Raw genomic sequence first — 25,661 nt, 5'->3', positions numbered from 1 at the left:
GCTTGGGATCATTTCAAAACATTCTAAAGAATTTCTGAATCTCCCATTCACCCCCCTCTGGTCGATATACTCTCTGTCCCAACAACTATACTAGCTCTGTGTATAATATAATCAATTTTAGAGGGTCTAACCAGTATATATCCCTGTTGTTTAGCAACTATGTGTCGCCCCTAGGATTCATATTTTCTTATGATTGCTTGCAAATAATAAGCTCATGACATGGATAATCTGAAGAAAAGGAACTTTAAAAGTTTAAATTTTGACTATTCTGTATGGAATATGAAACTCTCCAACACTTTTTCTTGACTGTGTGTGGTTGCTAAAGAGCTCTGGCATGTCATAGCTAGGTTTTTTTTATGTTGGTAGTTCTTATGAATCCTTAGCAAAATTATAGATAGCCAGTAAGAATTGTCTTTTAACTAATTTAGTTAGCTTAGCTGAATTTTGGTGTATCTGGAAATATAGAAAATCATGATTTTTGATAATGTTCATTGGATTGACATCAAGCAAGTTTGGTGGAAGACCCTGAAACTATCATTTTTTTTTTCAATTCTATGCCTGGAGAGATTGAAGAGTTGTTTGGAGAAGTTCTGCTCACACCTGGTGATGGGTTTCAAATCACCTTTAGCTACACTCCGTGGCTGACTAAAGAACATTTCATACCGTTGGTACAGGTGGGCCCAAGGCTCGAGGCCGAGCTTCCTCTACTAGTGTTTTGTTGCTGCAGGTGCTTCAGATTAGGGACGTTTCCTCCCATTCAGAAGACCACACTTACAAAAACCCTGCTCCACAACCATACATCAACTCTCGAGGTGTTCTGTTGGTCCCTTGCGGCCTTGCGAGGAGTGCAACTCCAACGAGGAAGGCTAAAAATTGACAACAATTTGTAGAAAACACCTTTTCAGTAAGCGTGTTGCCGAAAGCACTAAGTGACCGTTTTGACACAAAAACTGACAGCAAGGCCCATCTACTAGGGTCATATGGCACTGAGTAATGACCAACCGAGATGGCCGTTATTGCTGATGTGCGGGGTTTGTACGTCATAGGACGAAAAAAAGAAGTAGAAAAAGAATAACCAACCTGGCACCCCAAATATCTCCTCTTTCCTCGGCGTCTCCTCGCCCCTCTACCGCTTCCATACCTGTCTTTCTTTTTTTCAATACGCACGAGTGTGCGTATCATTCATTATAGAGAAAGGGGAGGAAGAATCCCAAGTGATCCACCCGTTTACAATATGTACATGCGGAGATAAACTCCCAACACCACCCTACTCCACCCTACACTTAGACAGATTACTCCTGACCGACCCACATGCTGCCATACGTGTCATTCTCCTCCCTCAGAGGAGCCACACAGCCGTTGGCCTACACGGTGGCTGGCTCTGCCCCCGCTCGCCGGCGGGCATCTTAGGTGAGCTCCGCGTAGTAGCAGGCCCTCTCGCCCACTGTAGAAGCCACCACCATCGTTGCTCAAAGCTTCGTCTGCCATGGCTATCGCTAGTCTCCTTCACCTTCGCCACGGCCACTGATCGCCCCGCGCCTCGCCATTATGTCTAGGAGCTCCGCCTCCTCAAGCTCTCCTTCCCTGCGCGAGGAATCGATATAGCAAACTAGTCACATGAACTTGAAGCATTAGTCAGCCAAGCACAATGGATAGCAAACTAGTCACATGAACTTGACACTCAAACAACTGTTATGGGAAATAAACCTTGGTTTTACGGTCATTCGTAACTCTCAAACAAGTCTTGATGAGTCCATTTCCTTGCGAATTCTTATGTGTCATTTTCTTCTTGCTAGCGCAGATAACGAATGTTATTCAATCCGGTATGACGAATGGACGTACTACAACAGCACGAAACAACAATCTTTTTTCCACAAAAAAAGAAAAGAAAAAGAAAAGAAAAAAGAAACACCGATCTTTCCACAAGCAGCACTGCGGCTCCATATACCCACACACGAACACACAGACACAACACGTACGGGTAAGGAGATGAAAGCCACACCCATGAGGCCACGACGCGAAAGGCGCTACGTGCCTACGTCGTCAGTTTATGAGCGCGTCGGTGTTCTTGGCCGGCTGCTGCACCTTGACGAAGCGTCCCCAGTACCAGTGCCGCGCCCAGACGGCGCCCATGGCTTCGAGGGGCACCCCCTTGGTCTCCGGCAGGAATGCCACCACGAAGGCTGTCATGACGGCGACCCAGGCGGCGTAGTAGATGAACGTGGCGTACTTGAAGCTGCACAGCATGGAGAGGAAGGTCTGCGTGAGCACGAAGGTGGCGCCGAGGTTGACGGCCACGCTGATGCCCTGCCCGGCCGACCGGACCTCCACCGGGAATATCTCGCCGGGGATCACCCACGTCAGGGGACCCCACGACCACCCGAACGACGCCGAGAACACGCATGTCAGAGCCAGCACCGCGACGGAGTACTTCCTCGCCATCGTGGACCCACCGTCACGGCCGATCTGCGACCCCATGATCCACGCAACCGCAACCTAATCAAAGGCAGCAGCAAACGAAGTGTCAGAATCACGACGTGGAAACCGAAAGCATGCATTCCCTTTCTGTGTTTGTTGTACCTGGCACATGATCATGACGACTCCACCAGCCAAGAACAGCGGCCTGCGACCGTAGCGGTCCACCGTGGCGACGGACACGAGGGCGGAGCCCAGGTTGACGGCGCCGAGAATGACGGCGCCCATCAGCGCGGCGTTGCTCCCGAACCCGGCCGTCTGGAACAGCACCGGCGAGAAAAAGGCGATGACAATGACCCCGGTGAGCTGCTGGAAGAGCGGCACGGTCACGGCCATCACCAGGTGGGGACGGTACTCCCTCCCGAGGATCCTCCGGAACGCGCCCTGCTCGTTGGAGCGCGCCACCTCGACCGCGCGGGCCACGTCCTCCAGCTCGGCGTCCACGTCGGCCTTGGGGCCGCGGACGCGCCGGAGCGCGGCGCGCGCCTGCTCCACCCGCCCGCGCACGATGAGGCTGCTGGGAGTGTCCGGGATGAGCAGGGCGCCCACGAGGATGACCGACGCCGGCACCGCCGCCAGGCCGAGGGAGAGCCGCCAGCCCCACCGCGGGATGCGCGCGGCGCCGTAGTTTGTCAGGTTGGCCGCGAGGTTGCCGATGCCGAGGAAGAGCTGGAACCCCGTCGTGAAGGCGCCCCTCCACTTGGCCGGCGCCGTCTCCGCCAGGTACACCGGCGCCGCCTGTCATCAGTTGCCACGATCACGTCACATGGTGCATTTGTTCGTACATCGTATTCTACACGTGAAGCGTTAGTTATTAATCAAGGAGACAAGGACGCAAGCAAGAGGCGATCAGTACGTGCGGATTAGTCAGTGTGTCCTAATAGTAATCGACTTCGGATCGACCATTATATTTGTGCGACATGTGCGATGTACTCCTTCCGTCCGGAAATATTTGTCATCAAAATGGATAAACATGTGTGTATCTAGACGTATTTTAGTTCTAGATACATCTATTCTTATCCATTTTAATAACAAGTATTTTCGGACAGAGATAGTAGGGTGCAACATACCAAGGTCTCGGACTGCTAGTGAGATAGATTGCTCTCTTGCATCGTGTCCATCCAAAAGTGATCCAGCGCGCACACGAGCCGCCGCACGGGGTGATGAGGGTGCACAACTACTTTTCGACCAAGGGCCATATCATTAAATAACCAAGTGGCAGCCCAGGCATGTACCATAGGCGTAATTTTCATAAATGCGGAGGTGTTTTTCGCAAAAACTCCGGGCCAAACGGCTGTGCTATGAAGCTGCCAGCGTGACGCCAATCGTAAGCTTCTGATTGGTTGTGGACTAAATCATCCCATGCATTTTAAGTTTATGGATGAGTTGATCAGCTTTTGTAATTTTGTGGACTAAACCATCACATCCAACACAAATTTGTGGGTCTCTAGTGCTCTTGCCTTGTGATGTAGGCATGGACAAGTAGCGCTGCACGGACGACAGAAACATAGGAGGAGCTATCACCAACCTACCACAACTCCCGCGCAACGAAGGAAAGTGAGATGCTTGACTCACCCATGCGTGCCTGCACGAGCAGCATGTTGCAGCTAACCACTGAAAAAAGATGAAACGCGACATTCTATCCACTATTCAATTTGAGTAACACGAGAGCGATGGGTTGAGTCAAAACTAGCCACTCGCCCTAGCTAACCAGGGGGGGCAGCGGACAAACGAAGCAAGGGCCCGAGCCAGCTACCACCTTTCTAATCTGCATGACATGTGAACGGCTGTAGGACTTGACGGTATACGTGGTTTCTCCTTGGTGCATCCGAAATGTTGACCTCTTAATTAAAGTGGTTTATAACTTTAAATGCCTGCATATCTACAGCACAATCATCCAGAAAATTCCTTGAATTTCAACGTTTATTCATTCATCTTTAAATGTTTCGTCTTAGAATGGGTTGTGTTTTAATCATTCATCTCGGCAAGGTCCGAGTTCAACACAAAGAATACAATCCAGCGGAAGTAGATATTTTGCTATACAATCTTGGTTAAAACTTGTAAAGTTTGAATTTTGGGAAAACCCTACATGCACTAAATTATGGAATTGATGAGTATAGACTATGGAAGGTAAACTTATGAATTTGCTGAACCGTGCAAACTTGGTTGGTGAGACTTGCTTCAGCAATATAAAAGAGTGAGTTGCGGAGATATAAATGGATATAGATAGATACAGATATAGATATGAAAGTATAGATATAGATATAGATGATGTGTGGAATCATGCCCTCCCACCAAGATAATTCCCACCAAGCCATAGCCACCCCACCCCTCTCTTTTTGAGGGACCATACTCAACCCCTTTATGAAACTTATTTTTTATGCAGTTGCGGATCCTTGTTTAGGTAGGCAATATGTTTTGAATTTCAATTTCAGAAACTATGTTTACTGCTGAAATTGTCGAAATATTTTGACTGAAATATTGTTGAAATTACTGAAATTTCAGTGAAATTACATTGAAAGTGAGGGCAATACACGGAGAACTATTATTGCCTCATTGGGAGCATTATCTGATAGGTGGGTGAGTAGCTTTATTTACCACTCTATGACTATGTAGATCATTCGCCACACATCAAAATCAGGAGCCACAGCAATATATAGAGATGTATCACTTCAGTTGCCTAGAATGTTGTCACATTCAGGTTTTTCAGGTCCACGTTTTCTTTCAGTTTATTAGGTTGCTCACTCGCCACACATCAAAATAAGTTTACTAAAGATGCGACAATTAATTTGGATCAGAGGGAGTAGAAACATACTCCCTCCGTCTGGAAATACTTGTCGGAGGAATGGATGTATCTAGACGTATTTTAGTTCTAGATACATTCATTTTTATGCATTTCTCTGACAAGTATTTCCGGACGGAGGGAGTACTACACACACCGAGTTAGCCACCTAATAAATTGCCGCTTGTCGAAAAAAAAAACATTTAAATTAGACCAAATCTTCAATAGAGTAAACAATCTGGTCAAGTTTATACAGTTTAAAGGGCCAAACAGATTGTGAAATTCTTGAAATTCAGTAACCAGCTCGTTTGTTTCTACTCCTACTTATACAGTTTCATAAATTCAGTACTGGATCCAGATACAGATCAGCTGTTATGAATACCAAATGTACCTGGTTGGTGAAGCCGATGCCGAAGCCGAGCAGCATGCGGCCGACGATGAGCATGGCAATGTTCACCGCTGCAGCGTTCACGGCGGCGCCGACGAAGAAGAACACGCCGCCAGCTAGCATGACTGCCTGTCTCCCGACCGCCCTGGTGACCCGGCCAGCCGCGAGGGACGCGACCAGCCCCGCCAGGTACAGCGACGACGTGAACGCCGTGAGCACGTGGCTGTCGTAGACGCAGTACTGGTCCCGCCGCGCCGCCGCCATCCGTCGGAGCACGCCCGGGAAGAATTCCTCCAGGAATGACCCCATCGCCGTCACGCCACCTGATCGACCAAACATTATCACCGATGTACGTACATGCATAGAGATTAGAGAAAGACACATCTCGGCAGAATTGCATACACTTGTGAGGCCGGTACCTGAGATGCCGATGTCGTAGCCGAAGATGAGGCCACCGGAGGCTGCCATGAGGCAGGTGACCACGACGGAGAAGGTTATGCCGCCGCCGTAGTCGCCCGACGGGGCATCGGCCACTGCGAACCCTCCACCAGCCATCGCAGGCCTGCCACCGGGTTAGCCTCACTTGCACGCACGCGCGGACTTGACCACTAGCTATAACAACTACACAGGGTACCGCGTGGTAGCTAAGCCCGATCAGTGTGGTATTGTATAGGGGTGGTGACCGGTGAGTGGCCGGGGTGTGTCCCTCAGAGCATTTGGTTAGGTAGATGCGCGCTCGTAGGCTTGCAGACGATTGGTTCATCATAGGATGCACTATGTAAGCATGCGGGTCGAAGTAGTATGTATAGCCCCGACCGGACGTCACATAGTTTCCTCAAAGTTACATTTGAATTATATTTCGCCGACAAAGATATGGAGGAAAGGGGTGGCTCATAGATTTTTCTCAATAGTGGGTGGATTTTATTGGCTCAAAAGTAAGCATCTAGAGGATACAAACACAAAGACCGCACACCCGGCCTGTGCATAGTTAGAATGCACACAACCAACACCAACACACACACACACACATAAAACACGTAGGCAAATAACAAAGTCATATAAACCAAAGGTATGCGTAGGTGAGATAATGAAAAATCTAAAGCGATCAGATCCGCCGTTGATAACACAATACCCTACTTCCCTTTCTTGACTGATATGAAAATAATGTATTACAAGTGATGGGAGGTGTTATGATAAGGTGCTCATGGTGTCTATATGAGGTGATCGGGGTGTTGGCCTAAGAGCTCGGGCATGGCCTCTCCTTCTTCCTACCCTAATTTACACTCTGGACTGTCGTGTTGCTTGTGATGTGTGTAGTGGTGGCTAGCTATTGCCTTGATTGAGCTAGTCTATAAATGGTCATGGTCCTGCCCTTATATAGGTCTGGGAGGTATCACAACGGCCAATTTAGTATGTGCGAACGTGTACAAAAAAAAGTGGGTGCCCGCCTTGCGTTGTTGCAACTTGCCACCAGTCCAGTCTTTACTGTAATGAAGATGATACATTGGTATTTGCAGTTAGCCAGGTACTCGAATGCGCCTGCTGAATATCCTTTCTCGTGGAATATCCTTTCTCGTGGGTCCCTCCTGTCATCACCCGTCTTGATGTGACACGAGGCATCGCTTCTTGTTAATAAAAAAGGTGGCTCAATCTTGTCGCCCTCACCTGGCTGATAAGGTCCGCACCTTATCATACCGAGGACGCTCGCACTGTCTATATATCATGATGATGGCGTTCTACCATACATAGGCCTATGATAGGCTATGCACCATAGCCTGTATCGGCATTAAAAGCACGGTCAAGGACATGCTCTCGGCTCCTAAGAGAGCTGCCTACATGCGAGGTACATGTGCTAGGGAGGCCAGTGCTCATGACACCGAGCACCGTCCCTAGACATCACTACTGACGTTTTTGGATCTGGCCTGATTAATGAAGATTTTACTAAGCCGTAAATCATCATAAAGATCTGTGTGCCGACGCGTAAGTTGCTCCTTGTGGATGTTGTAATGTTATCCAAGTCGAGAAATTTCTGCGTGACTTTGTTCCATATTTTCGTGGCTTTTTGGGTTGACCCATCTGTCGGTATGCTCGGGGTACTATGGTCTTTTATATGACGTTAGTAGCCCCCCGGTCGTGATCGGATTCGCGGTGCGAGGCTAGTTTTTCCACTGGGGTTGGGCTCATTGCTTGGATGGACTGACCAGAAAGCGGGTTTTCACCCATTTCCCCTGCTCACATGGGCTAGTTCATCTGCCAACAAGTTTCGACGTCCGTTGTGATTACTGAGGCGCTGTCTCAAGGCTTCGCATGGGCGACGCGTGGAGACACCCCCTAGGTGTGTGAAACATCTATAATGTGTTGCCTACATCATGGACAACTTTGTGCGTGACGTTGGAATGCTATTTTCACAAGGTTCTTCAAAAATATCGTACACAAACACACACACACACAGTACTGCAGGATGCTGCTAACGCGACATTACGATTAGAGACCCTTTGAAGAAACTGTGTGCGATGCATTAATCGCAAACGGGAATGTAAAAAACCCGTCAAAAAAGATGCAAAACGTTTGCGATGGTGGAGACATCAAACATGGTTCAGATTTTAGTTACATGTGTGGTGCGGGGCATACGGTTGATCTAGAAGAACTGTTTGCGATGAGGCAGAACAACAGAAACGGGCAGCCATATCAATGTGTGTGCGATATACGGCATACAGTTCGCTCCGATGAACTGTGTGCTATTAGGGAATGCAACAGAAATGGTCAGCCAGATCAAGGTGTGTGTGATATATGACATACGGTTCACTCGGACAAACTATTTTCGATTAGGAAAGAGAACAGAAACGGTTCAACTTAACAAGATGTGTGTGATATGTGGCATACAATTCACATAGATGAACTGTTTGCGATGAGTCCAAAGAACACAAATGATTCGTGTAAACAAGATGTGTGTGATACGCAACAAACAACCCACTCAGATGAACTGTTTGCGATGAGAAATTATAACACAGACAGTTACTATAGTTAGTTCGTGTGCGATTCTGTTCGTACAAAAACTTTGAAAAATGCAAACTAGCTGCTTGCAGTGGCTAGGAGTATCGCACACGATGCGTCTGCAGGTACTCATATGCGATGATTAGTAAGTTACACATACGTTTCCTTATGTTAACACGTGTGTGATAAATAACACGTGGCACCATATACGGTATTCTGGTTGTGTGTGTGCTCCACTTAGTCTTCTCACGCTCTAGCGAATGCTTCCCGTGCTCCACATGGGTGAAATGTAAAATCCACGCCTCTTCCCTCATGTTTTTCCTGCCGCCAGCTAATGACTTGCTGCATATAACCCAGGAGACAACGCACCGTCGCGACACTCTGCGCAGATCTAGTCCTCACCCATCTACCATTAGTTATTTCAAGCATGCCAGGAAACAACCAAAGCTTCGACGTCTGAAGGAAATATGCCCTAGAGGCAATAATAAAGTTATTATTTATTTTCTTATATCATGATAAATGTTTATTATTCATGCTAAAATTGTATTAACCGGAAACATAATACATGTGTGAATACATAGACAAACATAGTGTCACTAGTATGCCTCTACTTGACTAGCTCGTTGATCAAAGATGGTTGCGTTTTCTAACCATAGACATGAGTTGTCATTTGATTAATGGGATCACATCATTAGGAGAATGATGTGATTGACTTGACCCATCCCGTTAGCTCAACACTTGATCGTTTAGTATATTGCTATTGCTTTCTTCATGACTTATACATGTTCCTACAACTATGAGATTATGCAACTCCCGTTTACCGGAGGAACACTTTGTGTGCTACCAAACGTCACAACGTAACTGGGTGATTATAAAGGAGCTCTACAGGTGTCTCCGAAGGTACATGTTGAGTTGGCGTATTTCGAGATTAGGATTTGTCACTCCGATTGTCGGAGAGGTATCTCTGGGCCCTCTCGGTAATGTACATCACTATAAGCCTTGCAAGCAATGTAGTTAACGAGTTAGTTGCGGGATGATGCATTACATAGCGAGTAAAGAGTCGGACCGGTAATGAGATTGAACTAGGTATTGAGATACCGACGATCGAATCTCGGGCAAGTAACATACCGATGACAAAGGGAACAACGTATGTTGTTATGCGGTTTGACCGATAAAGATCTTCATAGAATATGTAGGAGCCAATATGAGCATCCAGGTTCCGCTATTGGTTATTGACCAGAGACGTGTCTCGGTCATGACTACATAGTTCTCAAACCCGTAGGGTCCGTACACTTAAAGTTCGGTGACGATCTGTATTATGAGTTTTTGTGTTTTGATGTACCGAAGATAGTTCGGAGTCCTGGATATGATCAAGGACATGACGAGGAGTCTCAAAAATGGTCGAGACGTAAAGATCGATATATTGGATGACTATGTTCGGACACCGGAAGTGTTTCGGGGAGTTTCAGATGATATCAGAGTACCGGGGGGTTACCGGAACCCCCCAGGGGGTTATTGGGCCTCATGGGCCCATGAGGACGAAGAGGAGAGGCGGCCAGCTACGGGTGCACGGCCCCCCTAGACCAAACCGAATTGGACTAGGGGGCCGCCCCCCCTTTCCTTCATCTTCTCCTCCCCATCCTTCCCCTCTCCTACTTGGACTAGGAAAGGAGGGAGTCCTACTCCCGGTGGGAGTAGGACTCCTCCCCGGCGCGGCCGCCCCTGGGCGGCCGCCCCCTCCCCCTTGGTCCTTTATATACAGGGGCAGGGGGCACCTCTAGACACAACAATTGATCTCTCGATCTCTTAGCCGTGTGCGGTGCCCCCCTCCACCATATTCCACCTCGGTAATATCGTAGCGGTGCTTAGGCGAAGCCCTACGTCTGTAGCATCATCGACACCGTCATCACGCCGTCGTGCTGGCGGAACTCTCCCACAAAGCTCTGCTGGATCGGAGTTCGTGGGACGTCATCGAGCTGAACGTGTGCTGAACTCGGAGGTGCCGTACGTTCGGTACTTGATCGGTCGGATCGTGAAGACGTATGACTACATCAACTGCGTTGTGCTAACGCTTCCGCTTTCGGTCTATGAGGGTACATGGACAATACTCTCCCCTCTCGTTGCTATGCATCACCATGATCTTGCGTGTGCGTAGGATTTTTTTGAAATTACTATGTTCCCTAACAGTGGTATTCAAGCCTGGTTTTATGCGTAGATGTTATATGCACGAGTAGAACACAAGTGAGTTGTGGGCGATACAAGTCATACTGCTTACCAGCATGTCATACTTTGGTTCGGCGGTATTGTTGGATGAAGCGGCCTGGACCGACATTACGCGTACGCTTACGCGAGACTGGTTCTACCGACGTGCTTTGCACATAGGTGGCTGGCGGGTGTCAGTTTCTCCAACTTTAGTTGAACCGAGTGTGGTTACGCCTGGTCCTTGAGAAGGTTAAGACATCACTAACTTGACGAACTATCGCTGTGGGTTTGATGCGTAGGTAAGAACGGTTCTTGCTCAGCCCGTAGCAGCCACGTAAAACTTGCAACAACAAAGTAGAGGATGTCTAACTTGTTTTTGCAGGGCATGTTGTGATGTGATATGGTCAAGACGTGATGCTATATTTTATTGTATGAGATGATCATGTTTTTTAACCAAGTTATCGACAACTGGCAAGAGCCATATGGTTGTCGCTTTATTGTATGCAATGCAATCGCCCTGGAATTGCTTTACTTTATCACTAAGCGGCAGCGATAGTCATAGAAGCAATAGGTGGCGAAACAACAACGATGCTACGATGGAGATCAAGGTGTCGCGCCGGTGACGATGGTGATCATGACGGTGCTTCGGAGATGGAGATCACAAGCATAAGATGATGATGGCCATATCATATCACTTATATTGATTGCATGTGATGTTTATCCTTTATGCATCTTATTTTGCTTTGATTGACGGTAGCATTATAAGATGATCTCTCATTAAATTTCAAGGTATAAGTGTTCTCCCTGAGTATGCACCGTTGCGAAAGTTCTTCGTGCTGAGACACCACATGATGATCGGGTGTGATAGTCTCTACGTTCAAATACAACGGGTGCAAAACAGTTGCACACGCGGAATACTCAGGTTAAACTTGACGAGCCTAGCATATACAGATATGGCCTCGGAACACTGAGACTGAAAGGTCGAGCGTGAATCATATAGTAGATATGATCAACATAGTGATGTTCACCATTGAAAACTACTCCATCTCACGTGATGATCGGACATGGTTTAGTTGATTTGGATCACATGATCACTTAGATGATTAGAGGGATGTCTATCTAAGTGGGAGTTCTTAAGTAATATGATTAATTGAACTTAAATTTATCATGAACTTAGTACCTGATAATATTTTGCTTGTCTATGTTTGTTGTAGATAGGTGGCTCGTGCTGTTGTTCCCTTGAATTTTAATGCGTTCCTTGAGAAAGCTAAGTTGAAAGATGATGATAGAAATTACATGGACTGGGTCCATAACTTTAGGATTATCCTCATTGCTGCACAGAAGAATTACATCTTGGAAGCACCGCTGGGTGCCAGGCCTGCTGCAGATGCAACTGACGACGTTAAGAATGTCTGGCAGAGCAAAGTTGATGACTATTCTATAGTTCAGTGTGCCATGCTTTACGGCTTAGAACCGGGACTTGAACGACGTTTTGAACGTCATGGAGCATATGAGATGTTCCAGGAGTTGAATTTAATATGTCAAGCAAATGCCCGGATTGAGAGATATGAAGTCTCCAATAAGTTCTATAGCTGCAAGATGGAAGAGAATAGTTCTGTTAGTGAACATATACTCAAAATTTCTGGGTATAATAATCACTTGATTCAACTAGGAGTTAATCTTCCTGATGATAGTGTCATTGACAGAATTCTTCAATCACTGCCACCAAGCTACAAGAGCTTCGTGATGAACTATAATATGCAAGGGATGAACAAGACTATTCCCGAGCTCTTCGTAATGCTAAAAGCTGCGGAGGTAGAAATCAAAAAGGAGCATCAAGTGTTGATGGTCAACAAGACCACCAGTTTCAAGAAAAAGGGTAAAGGGAAAAAGAAGGCGAACTTCAAGAAGAACGGCAAAAAAGTTGCTGCTCAAGAGAAGAAACCCAAGTCTTGACCTAAGCCTGAGACTGAGTGCTTCTACTACAAGCAGACTGGTCACTGGAAGCGGAACTGCCCCAAGTATTTGGCGGATCAGAAGGATGGCAAGGTGAACAAAGGTATATGTGATATACATGTTATTGATGTGTACCTTACTAATGCTCGCAGTAGCACCTGGGTATTTGATACTGGTTATGTTGCTAATATTTGCAACTCGAAACATGGACTACAGGTTAAGCGGACACTGGCTAAGGACGAGGTGACGATGCGCGTGGGAAATGGTTCCAAAGTCGATGTGATCGCAGTCGACACGCTACCTCTACATCTACCTTCGGGATTAGTTTTAGACCTGAATAATTGTTATTTGGTGCCAGCGTTAAGCATGAACATTATATCTATATCTTGTTTGATGCGAGTTGGTTATTCATTTAAATCAGAGAATAATGGTTGTTCTATTTATATTAGTAATATCTTTTATGGTCATACACCCTTGAAGAGTGGTATATTTTTATTGAATCTCGATAGTAGTGATACACATATTCATAATGTTGAAGCCAAAAGATATAGAGTTGATAATGATAGTGAACTTATTTGTGGCACTGCCGTTTGGGTCATATTGGTGTAAAGCGCATGAAGAAACTCCATACTGATGAACTTCTGGAATCACTTGGTACTTGCGAGCCGTGCCTCATGGGCAAGATGACTAAAACGCCATTCTCTGGAACTATGGAGCGAGCAACAGATTTGTTGGAAATCATACATACTGATGTATGTGGTCCAATGAACATTGAGGCTCGCGGCGGGTATCGTTATTTTCTCACCTTCACAGATTATTTGAGCAGATATAGGTATATCTACTTAATGAAACATAAGTCTGAAACATTTGAAAAGTTCAAAGAATTTTAGAGTGAAGTGGAAAATCATCATAACAAGAAAAAATAAAGTTTCTACGATCTGATCGTGGAGGAGAATATTTGAGTTACGAGTTTGGTTTACATTTGAAACAATGCGGAATAGTGTCGCAACTCACGCCACCCGGAACACCACAACGTAATGGTGTGTCCGAACGTTGTAATCGTACTTTACTAGATATGGTGCGATCTATGATGTCTCTTACTGATTTACCGCTATCATTTTGTGGTTATGCTTTAGATACAACCGCATTCACGTTAAATAGGGCACCATCAAAATCCATTGAGATGACGCCTTATGAACTGTGGTTTGGCAAGAAACCAAAGTTGTCGTTTCTTAAAGTTTGGGTCTGCGATGCTTATGTGAAAAAACTTCAACTTGATAAGGTCAAACCCAAATCCGAGAAATGTGTCTTCATAGGGTACCCAAAGGAGACTATTGGGTACACCTTCTATCACAGATCTGAAGGCAAGACTTTTGTTGCTAAATTTGGATCCTTTCTAGAGAAGGAGTTTCTCTCGAAAGAAGTGAGTGGGAGGAAAGTATAACTTAATGAGGTAACTGTACCTTCTCCCTTATTTGAAAGTAGTTCATCACAGAAACCGGTTCCTGTGACGACTACACCAATTAGTGAGGAAGCTAATGATATTGATCATGAAACTTTAGATCAAGTTACTACCGAACCTCGTAGGTCAACCAGAGTAAGATCCGCACTAGAGTGGTACGGTAATCCTATTCTGGAGGTCATGTTACTTGACCATGGCGAACCTACGAACTATGAGGAAGCGATGATGAGCCCAGATTCTGCAAAATGGCTTGAGGCCATGAAATCTGAGATGGGATCCATGTATGAGAACAAAGTATGGAGTTTGGTTGACTTGCCCAATGATCGGCAAGCCATCGAGAATAAATGGATCTTCAAGAAGAAGACTAACGCTGATGGTAATGTTATTGTCTACAAAGCTCGACTTGTTGCGAAAGGTTTTTGACAAGTTCAAGGGGTTGACTACGATGAGACTTTCTCACCCGTAGCGATGCTTAAGTCTGTACGAATCATGTTAGCAATTGCCGCATTTTATGACTATGAAATATGGCAAATGGATGTCAAAACTGCATTCCTGAATGGATTTCTAGAAGAAGAGTTGTATATGATGCAACCAGAAGCTTTTGTCGACCCAAAAGGTGCTAACAAAGTGTGCAAGCTCGAGTGATCCATTTATGGACTGGTGCAAGCCTCTCAGAGTTGGAATAAACGCTTTGATAGTGTGATCAAAGCATATGATTTTATACAGACTTTTGGAGAAGCCTGTATTTACAAAAAAGTGAGTGGGAGCTCTGTAGCATTTTTGATATTATATGTAGACGACATATTGTTGATTGGAAATGATATAGAATTTCTAGATAGCATAAAAGGATACTTGAATAAAAGTTTTTCAATGAAAGACCTCAGTGAAGCTACTTATATATTAGGCATCAATATCTATAGAGATAGATCAAGACGCTTAATTGGACTTTCACAAAGCACATACCTTGATAAAGTTTTGAAAAAGTTCAAAATGGATCAAGCAAAGAAAGGGTTCTTGCCTGTATTACAAGGTGTGAAGTTGAGTCAGACTCAATGCCCGACCACAGCAGAAGATAGAGAGAAAATGAAAGTTGTTCCCTATGCTTCAGCCATAGGCTCTATCATGTATGCAATGCTATGTACCAGACCTGATGTATGCTTAGAAATAAGTTTAGCAGGGAGGTACCAAAGTAATCCAGGAGTGGATCACTGGACAGCAGTCAAGAATATCCAGAAATACTTGGAAAGGACTAAGGATATGTTTCTCGTTTATGGAGGTGACAAAGAGCTAGTCATAAATGGTTACGTCGATGCAAGCTTTGACACTGATCCGGACGATTGTAAACCGCAAACAGGATACATGTTTATATTGAACGGTGGAGCTGTTAGTTGGTGCAGTTCTAAACAAAGCGTCGTGGCGGGATCTACATGTGAGGCGGAGTACATAGCTGCTTCGGAAGCAGCAAATGAAGGAGTCTGGATGAAGGAGTTCATATCCGATCTAGGTGTCATACCTAGTGCATCGGGTCCAATGAAAATCTTTTGTGACAATAGTGGTGCAATTGCCTTGGCAAAGGAATCCAGATTTCACAAGAGAACCAAGCACATCAAGAGATGCTTCAATTCCATCCGGGACAAAGTCCAGGTGGGAGACATAGAGATTTGCAAGATACATACGGATCTGAATGTTGCAGACCCGTTGACTAAGCCTCTTCCATGAACAAAACATGATCAGCACCAAGGCTCCATGGGTGTTAGAATCATTACTGTGTAATCCAGATTATTGACTCTAGTGCAAGTGGGAGACTGAAGGAAATATGCCCTAGAGGCAATAATAAAGTTATTATTTATTTCCTTATATCATGATAAATGTTTATTATTCATGCTAGAATTGTATTAACCGGAAACATAATACATGTGTGAATACATAGACAAACATAGTGTCACTAGTATGCCTCTACTTGACTAGCTCGTTGATCAAAGATGGTTTTGTTTCCTAACCCTAGACATGAGTTGTCATTTGATTAACGGGATCACATCATTAGGAGAATGATGTGATTGACTTGACCCATTCCGTTAGCTTAGCACTTGATCGTTTAGTATGTTGCTATTGCTTTCTTCATGACTTATACATGTTCCTACAACTATGAGATTATGCAACTCCCGTTTACCGGAGGAACACTTTGTGTGCTACCAAACGTCACAACGTAACTGGGTGATTATAAAGGAGCTCTACAGGTGTCTCCGAAGGTACATGTTGAGTTGGCGTATTTCGAGATTAGGATTTGTCACTCCGATTGTCGGAGAGGTATCTCTAGGCCCTCTCGGTAATGTACATCACTATAAGCCTTGCAAGCAATGTAGCTAATGAGTTAGTTGCGGGAGATGCATTACATAACGAGTAAAGAGACTTGTCGAAAATGGGATTGAACTAGGTATTGAGATACCGACGGTCGAATCTCGGGCAAGTAACATACCGATGACAAAGGGAACAATGTATGTTGTTATGCAGTTTGACCGATAAAGATCTTCGTAGAATATGTAGGAGCCAATATGAGCATCCAGGTTCCGCTATTGGTTATTGACCAGAGACGTGTCTCGGTCATGACTACATAGTTCTCAAACCCGTAGGGTCCGTACGCTTAAAGTTCAGTGACGATCTGTATTATGAGTTTTTGTGTTTTGATGTATCGAAGATAGTTCTAAGTCCCGGATATGATCAAGGACATGACGAGGAGTCTCGAAATGGTCAAGACGTAAAGATCGATATATTGGATGACTATGTTCGGACACCGGAAGTGTTTCGGGGAGTTTCAGATGTATACCGGAGTACCGGGGGGTTACCGGAACCCCCCAGGGGGTTATTGGGCCTCATGGGCCCATGAGGACGAAGAGGAGAGGCGGCCAGCTAGGGGTGCGCGGCCCCCAAGCCCAAACCGAATTGGACTAGGGGGCCGCCCCCCTTTCCTTCCTCTTCTCCTTCCCTTCCTTCACCTCTCCTACTTGGACTAGGAAAGGAGGGAGTCCTACTCCCGGTGGGAGTAGGACTCCTCCCTGGCGCGCCCTCCCCTGGCCGGCCGCCCCCTCCCCCTTGGTCCTTTATATACAGGGGCAGGGGGCACCTCTAGACACAACAATTGATCTCTTGATCTCTTAGCTGTGTGGGGGTGCCCCCCTCCACCATATTCCACCTCGGTAATATCGTAGCGGTGCTTAGGCGAAGCCCTGCGTCGGTAGCATCATCGACACCGTCATCACACCGTCGTGCTGATGGAACTCTCTCGCAAAGCTCTGATGGACCGGAGTTCATGGGACGTCATCGAGCTGAACGTGTGCTGAACTCAGGGGTGACATACGTTCGGTACTTGATTGGTCGGATCATGAAGACGTACGACTACATCAACCACATTGTGCTAACGCTTCTGCTTTCGGTCTACGAGGGTATATGGACAACACTCTCCCCTCTCATTGCTATGCATCACCATGATCTTGCGTGTGCATAGGATTTTTTTTGAAATTACTACGTTCCCTAACAACGTCGACCCCTACCCGCATTACATCTTCGGCGAGGAGAACAAGCCGGAGCAGGTTGGGGAGCAAGAGCTTCATCGGCCGGTGCAGGACCATGGCCCATTGGCAGCGATATCGGCGTGACAGTCCTTGGGCGCACAATCGACATATTGCAGAGGAGGTGTGATGAGCAGTTTGCCATCCACCGTGCAAAAGATCCAGAGCTGCTCGGCGGTGATGACCCACAAGTATAGGGGATCTATTGTAGTCCTTTCGATAAGTAAGAGTGTCGAACCCAACGAGGAGCAGAAGGAAATGATAAGCGGTTTTCAGCAAGGTATTCTCTGCAAGTACTGAAATAAGTGGTAACAGATAGTTTTGTGATGGGATAAATTGTAACGAGCAACAAGTAACAAAAGTAAATAAAGTGCAGCAAGGTGGACCAATCCTTTTTGTAGCAAAGGACAAGCCTGGACAAACTCTTATAATAGGAAAAGCGCTCCCGAGGACACATGGGAATATCGTCAAGCTAGTTTTCATCACGCTCATATGATTCGCGTTTGATACTTTGATAATTTGATATGTGGGTGGACCGGTGCTTGGGTACTGCCCTTACTTGGACAAGCATCCCACTTATGATTAACCTCTATTGCAAGCATCCGCAACTACAACAAAAGTATTAAGGTAAACCTAACCATAGCATGAAACATATGGATCCAAATCAGCCCCTTACGAAGCAACGTATAAACTAGGGTTTAAGCTTCTGTCACTCTAGCAACCCATCATCTACTTATTACTTCCCAATGCCTGCCTCTAGGCCCAAATAATGGTGAGTGTTATGTAGTCGACGTTCACATAACACCACTAGAGGTTAGACAACATACATCTTATCAAAATATCGAACGAATACCAAATTCACATGACTACTAATAGCAAGACTTCTCCTTGTCCTCAGGAAAAAAGTAACTACTCACAAAGCATATTCATGTTCATAATTAGAGGGGTAATATTGTGCATAAAGGATCTGAACATATGATCTTCCACCAAATAAACCAACTAGCATCAACTACAAGGAGTAGTCAACACTACTAGCAACCTACTAGCATCAATCCCGGACTTGGAGACAAGAATTGGATACAAGAGATGAACTAGGGTTTGGAGATGAGATGGTGCTGGTGAAGATGTTGATGGAGATTGCCCTCTCCCGATGAGAGGAGCGTTGGTGATGATGATGGTGATGATTTCCCCCTCCCGGAGGGAAGTGTCCCCGGCAGAACAGCTCTGCCGGAGCCCTAGATTGGTTCCGCCAAGGTTCCGCCTCGTGGCGGCGGAGTCTCGTCCCGAAAGGTTCTCTGCTATTTTTTTCTCATCGAAAGACTTCATATGGGAGAAGATGGGCGTCGGAGAGCCACCAGGGGGCCCACGAGGTAGGGGGGCGCGCCCAGGGGGGGGGGGGCGCCCCCACTCTCGTGAGCAGGGTGTAGGCCCCCTGGCCTTCATCTTTGGCGACGATTTTTCTTTATTTATTCTAAGGTATTCCGTGGAGTTTCAGGACTTTTGGAGTTGCACAGAATAGTCCTTCAATATTTGCTCCTTTTCCAGCCCAGAATTCCAGCTGCCGGCATTCTCCCTCTTCATGTAAACCTTGTAAAATAAGAGAGAATAGCCATAAGTATTGTGACATAACGTGAAATAACAACCCATAATGCAATAAATATTGACATAAAAGCATGATGCAAAATGGACGTATCAACTCCCCCAAGCTTAGACCTCGCTTGTCCTCAAGAGAAAAGCCGATAACAATAAATATGTCCTCATGTTTAGAGGTAGAGGCATCGATAAAAATAAAATACGGACATGAAGGCATCATGATTACTTCATAACAACAACATATATATATTTTGTCATATGATTACTTATGTTTTAGTGATGATCTTTTCACAAAGCCAAAATATGAATTAGAAACTTTATTGGGCACCAACAATTATAATCTCAGTCATTGAAGCAATTGCAATTTATCATAACATCGGAAAGAGTCTATGTCAGAGCTTAAAAGCAAGTCCACATACTCAACGATCACTTAGTCCTTCATAATTGCTAACACTCACGTGATACTTGTGGTTACGGAGTTTTAATCGGACACAGAGAAAGATAGGGGCTTATAATTTCTGCCCCACAACCTTTTACCTCAAGGGTAATGTCAACAATAATAATTCACGCTCCCCCACATCCAATTAGATATATATATCATGTTCTTTCCAACATGCTAAGCTTGCCAAAGGATAAAATGAAAAAAAAGGAAGGGTGAAGATCACCGTGACTCTTGCATAAGGTAGAGGATAATAATAAAGGATAGGCCCTTCACAGAGGGAAGCAGAGGTTGTCATGCGCGTTTAGGGTTGATGCACAAAATCTTAATGCAAAAGAACATCACTTTATATTGCCCCTTGCATGTGAACCTTTATTATGCAGTCCGTCGCTTTTATTGCGTCCACAACAAGTTCGTACAAAGCTTATTTCTCTGCACTAACAAGTCATGCATATTTAGAGAGAAATTTTTTATTGCTTGCACCGATGACAACTTACTTGAAGGATCTTACTCAATCCATAGGTAGATATGGTGGACTCTGATGGCAAAACTGGTTTAAGGGTATTTGGAAGCACAAGTAGTATTTCTACTTAGTGCTGAGAATTTGGCTAGCATGAGGGGGAAAGGCAAGCTCAACAGGGTAGAGGAATCATGACAAGATACTTTATCTCAGATATAAGAAAACATAACTCATTATGTTGTCTTCCTTGTCCAACATCAACTCTTTAGCATGCCGTATTTTAATGAGTGCTCCCAATCATAAAAGATGTCAATGATAATATATCTATATGTGAAGCCTCTCTTTCCTTATTACTTCCTATTAATTACAACGATGACCAAAGCTATATTTGCCAACTCCCAACAACTTTAAATCACCATACTCTTTCTATGTGAAGTCATTACTTTCAATAAGATCAATATGAACTCTTGATTCTTTTTATTCTTTTTCTTCTAATCACCCAAGATCATGGCAAAATACTCAAGCCCTTGACTCAACACTAATATTTATTGTATAGCTCACGGACTCGATTACAAAGAAGGATCATAAAGCAACACTCAAAACTAGATCATGCCATGAATTTATTCTACTAAATCAAGATACTACTAATAGGATTGAACTAAGAAAAAAAAGGTAAAAATAGGAGTCGTGATGGTGATACGATACCAGGGCACCTCCCCCAAGCTTGGCAGTTGCCAAGGGGAGTGCCCATACCCATGTGATTATGTCTCCTTCCTTGTTGGCAGTGAAGGCATTGATGATGATGCAAGCTTGTCATCCATCTTCCACGGCATAGGCTCACCATCATAGAAAGATGATCGAGTCTCCGGAATCCTCAAATCTGCAGCCAAACTCATCCTTTTGAATCTATATTCATACTCACAGTTTTGGTTTTGCAGATCATAGATTTGGGCTTGGAGGTGCTCGATCTTATTATGTAGCTTATATATGGCTTCCTCGGTCTTCTTGGCATCCGGCTCATAGTTATTGGTGAATTCCGCGAGCATCTTGTGGGTAGCGTTGATTCCACGCTCCACCATGCCCTGGCACTTGAAAACTTGTTGCTCCATTGCTTCGAACCTCAACTCCACGCTTCCGGTTCCCTTTGGTCCCTCAACATCATGGATGTGCAGCAACCCATCACGCATCTCAATGGTTTGAGGGTGTCGTAGCACCTCCATGAGGTAAGGGTTGATAACTTTCTCAAAGAACTTGTCCTTGGAAGCACTTGGGTTTGTCATGATGATCTAGACCTGTCAGAAAAACAGCTCGAAACAAGAACAGGGGGGATTTGCGTGATACGAGAGTCAAAACCTTCGGGAGTATATATAATGAATTTTTATCGACCAAAATACGTATCGTGCAAGGAAACGGAGTCCGGTGGGCACACGAGGTGCTCACGAGGTAGGGGGGCGCGCCCAGGGGGGTAGGGCACGCCCTCCACCCTCGTGGAGGCCTCGTGTCCTCCCCGGACTGCTACTTATTTTTCTATTTTTCTAAATATTCCAAAACGGAGAAATATTGCCTTAAAAATTGTTTTGGAGTCGGTTTATTTACTGTACCACATACCTATTCCTTTTCGGAGTCTGGAGCGTTCTGGAAAGTGTCCCTTATGTATTCCTCCGGGGTTACGGTTTCAATAATATTAGTTTCAACATTTATAGGATTACCTAAGATATAGTGTTTGATCCTTTGACCGTTCACCACCTTCGGATTTGTGCCTGCGAAGTTGTTGATTTTTATGGCACCGGAACGATAGACCTCCTCGATAACGTAAGGACCTTCCCATTTGGAGAGAAGTTTTCCTGCAAAAAATCTTAAACGAGAGTTGTATAGCAATACATAATCACCTACATTAAACTCACGCTTTTGTATCCTTTTGTCATGCCACCTTTTAACTTTTTCTTTAAACAACTTGGCATTTTGATAAGCTTGGGTTCTCCATTCATCAAGTGAGCTAATATCAAATAACCTCTTCTCACCGGCAAGTTTGAAATCATAGTTGAGCTCCTTAATAGCCCAATATGCCTTATGTTCTAGTTCAAGAGGTAAATGACATGTTTTTCAATAAACCATTTTCTACGGAGACATACCCATAGGATTTTTATATGCAGTTCTATAGGCCCATAATGCATCATCCAGTTTTTTGGACCAATTCTTCCTAGACCTATTGACAATCTTTTGCAAAATTAATTTGAGCTCTCTATTTCTCAATTCTACCTGACCACTAGACTGCGGGTGATATGGAGATGCAATCCTATGATTAACGTCGTATTTAGCAAACATCTTATGGAAGGCACCATGAATAAAGTGTGAACCACCATCAGTCATTAAGTATCTAGGGACTCCAAACCTCGAAAAATAACTTCCTTAAGCATTTTAATAGAAGTGTTATGATCAGCACTACTAGTTGGAATAGCTTCTACCCACTTAGTAACGTAATCAACAGCAACTAGAATATGAGTGCAACCATTAGAGGCAGGAAAAGGTCCCATATAATCAAAGCCCCAAACATCAAATGGATCAATAACAAGTGAATAATTCATAGGCATTTCTTGACGTCTACTGATATTACCAATTCTTTGACATTCATCGCAAGACAAAACAAACTTACGGGCATCCTTGAAGAGAGTAGGCCAATAAAAACTGGATTGCAATACCTTATGTGCGGTTCTATCTCCAACGTGATGTCCTCCATAAGCTTCAGAGTGACACTTGCGTAGGATCTGTTCCTGTTCATGCTCAGGTACACAACGTCTAATAACACCATCTACTCCTTCTTTATAAAGATGTGGGTCATCCCAAAAGTAATGTCGCAAGTCATAGAAAAACTTTTTCTTTTGTTGGTATGTGAAGCTAGGCGGTATAAATTTAGCAACAATATAGTTAGCATAACCAGCATACCATGGAGTGCTACGAGAAGTACTTATGACATTTAATTGCTCATCAGGAAAGCTATCATCAATAGGTAGTGGGTCATCAAGAACATTCTCTAGCCTAGACAAGTTGTCTGCAACGGGGTTCTCAGCTCCCTTTCTATCAACAATATGTAAATCGAATTCTTGAAGCAAGGGAACCCATCTAATGAGTCTAGGTTTTGCATATTTCTTTTCCATAAGATATTTAATAGCAGCATGATCTGTATGGATAGTTACTCTAGAATCAACAATATAGGGTCTGAATTTATCACAAGCAAATACAACTACTAAAAGTTCCTTTTTGGTAGTAGCATAATTTCTTTGAGCATTGTCTAGAGTCTTACTAGCATAATGGATAACATTCAATTTCTTATCAACTCTTTGCCCTAGAACATCACCTACAATATAATCACTAGCATGACACATAATTTCAAAGGGTAAATTCCAATCAGGTGGCTGAACAACAGGTGCAGAGACTAATGCTTTATTAAGTATTTCAAGTGCTTCTACACAATCATCATCAAAGACAAATGGTACATCTTTTTGTAATAAATTAGTCAGAGGCCGAGAGATTTTTGAGAAGTCCTTAATGAACCTCCTATAATATCCGGCGTGACCAAGGAAACTTCTTACACCTTTGATGTCCTTGGGACATGGCATCTTTTCAATAGCATCAACCTTGGCTTTATCAACTTCAATACCTCTTTCAGAAACTTTGTGCACCAAGACAATACCTTCATTAACCATAAAGTGACACTTTTCCCAATTCAAGACAAGATTAGTTTCTTCACATCTCTACAAAACTCGAGCGAGATTGCTCAAGCAATCATCAAAAGAGCAACCATAGACGGAAAAATCATCCATGAAAACCTCACAAATTTTCTCACAAAAGTCAGAGAATATAGCCATCATGCATCTTTGAAAGGTAGCAGGTGCATTACATAAACCAAAAGGCATATGTCTATAAGCAAAAGTACCAAAAGGGCATGTAAAAGTAGTCTTTGATTGATCTTTAGCCGACACAGGTATTTGAGAAAAACCAGAGTAACCATCTAGAAAGCAATAATGTGTATGTTTGCATACTCTTTCTAGCATTTGATCAATAAAAGGTAAGGGGTAATGATCTTTCTTAGTAGCCTTATTTAATTTGCGGAAATCAATTACCATCCTATAACCTCTGATAATTCTTTGCGGAATCAATTCATCTTTATCATTAGGGACAACAGTAATACCTCCCTTCTTAGGGACACAATGGACAGGACTTACCCACTGGCTATCACCAACGGGATAAATTATACCTGCCTCCAAAAGCTTGAGTATTTCCTTTCTTACCACTTCTTTCATTTTAGGATTCAAACGTCGTTGAGGATCACAAACTGGTTTGGCATCAGCTTCCAAATTTATTTTATGTTGACATAGAGTGGGACTGATGCCCTTAAGATCATCCAAAGTATATCCAATAGCGGCACGATGCTTCTTCAGAGTTTTCAATAATCTTTCTTCTTCATGCTCTAAAAGGTTAGCGCTAATAATAACATGATATATTTTCTTTTCATCAAGATAAGCATATTTAAGATTATCAGGCAACGGTTTAAGCTCAAATACGGGATCACCCTTGGGTGGAGGAGGATCCCCTAGGATCTCAACAAGCAAATTGTGTTGCAGAATAGGTTCCTGTTTAAAGAATACTTCATCTATTTCCCTTCTTTCATTCATGAACATATCATTTTCATGGTCTAGCAAATAGTGTTCTAAAGGATCACTAGGAGGTACAGCAATAGAAGCAAGACCAATAATTTCATCCTTACTAGGCAATTCTTCCTCACGATGTTGCTTACTAAATTTAGAGAAATTAAACTCATGGACCATATCGTCCAAGCCAACAGTAACAACGTTCTTTTTGCAGTCTATCTTAGCATTAACAGTACGCAAGAAGGGTCTACCAAATATAATGGGACAAAAGCTATCTTGTGGAGAACCAAGAACAAGAAAATCAGCGGGATATTTGGTTTTCCCACACAAGACTTCAACATCTCTAACAATTCCAATTGGAGATATGGTATCTCTATTGGCAAGTTTGATTGTAACATCAATATCTTCTAACTCAGCAGGTGCAATCTCATGCATAATTTCTTTGTATAAGTCAATGGGTATAACACTAGCACTAGCACCCATATCACATAAGCCATGATAACAATGATCTCCTATTTTAACAGAAATAACTGGCACGCCTACCACAGGTCTATGTTTATCTCTATCACAGGGTTTAGCAATTCTAGCAGTTTCACCAGTGAATTGAATAACATGCCCATCAATATTATCAGACAAGAGATCTTTAACAATAGCAATATTGGGTTCTACTTTGACTTGCTCAGCGGGTGTATAAG

The 25,661-nt window shown here is 44.1% G+C and overlaps 1 protein-coding gene across 1 annotated transcript; it reads right to left on the bottom strand.

The window, feature by feature from the left end:
- Positions 1-1,744: 1,744 nt before the first annotated feature.
- LOC119364468 (sugar transport protein MST1-like) lies at positions 1,745-6,310 on the bottom strand. Its single transcript, XM_037629948.1, has 4 exons — positions 6,065-6,310; positions 5,649-5,968; positions 2,581-3,213; positions 1,745-2,496 (listed from the first exon to the last, which is right to left on the bottom strand). Exons 1-4 carry the CDS (start codon positions 6,198-6,200, stop codon positions 2,044-2,046), a joined length of 1,542 nt encoding a protein of 513 aa, XP_037485845.1. The 5' UTR covers positions 6,201-6,310; the 3' UTR covers positions 1,745-2,043.
- Between the last annotated feature and the right edge of the window lie 19,351 nt (positions 6,311-25,661).

This window comes from Triticum dicoccoides, chromosome 2B (assembly GCF_002162155.2).
Source record: "Triticum dicoccoides isolate Atlit2015 ecotype Zavitan chromosome 2B, WEW_v2.0, whole genome shotgun sequence".
In the NCBI taxonomy this organism is placed as follows: Eukaryota; Viridiplantae; Streptophyta; class Magnoliopsida; order Poales; family Poaceae; genus Triticum; species Triticum dicoccoides.
Note: the sequence above shows the minus strand (reverse complement) of the source record. Positions and strands in the feature narration are given on the sequence as shown.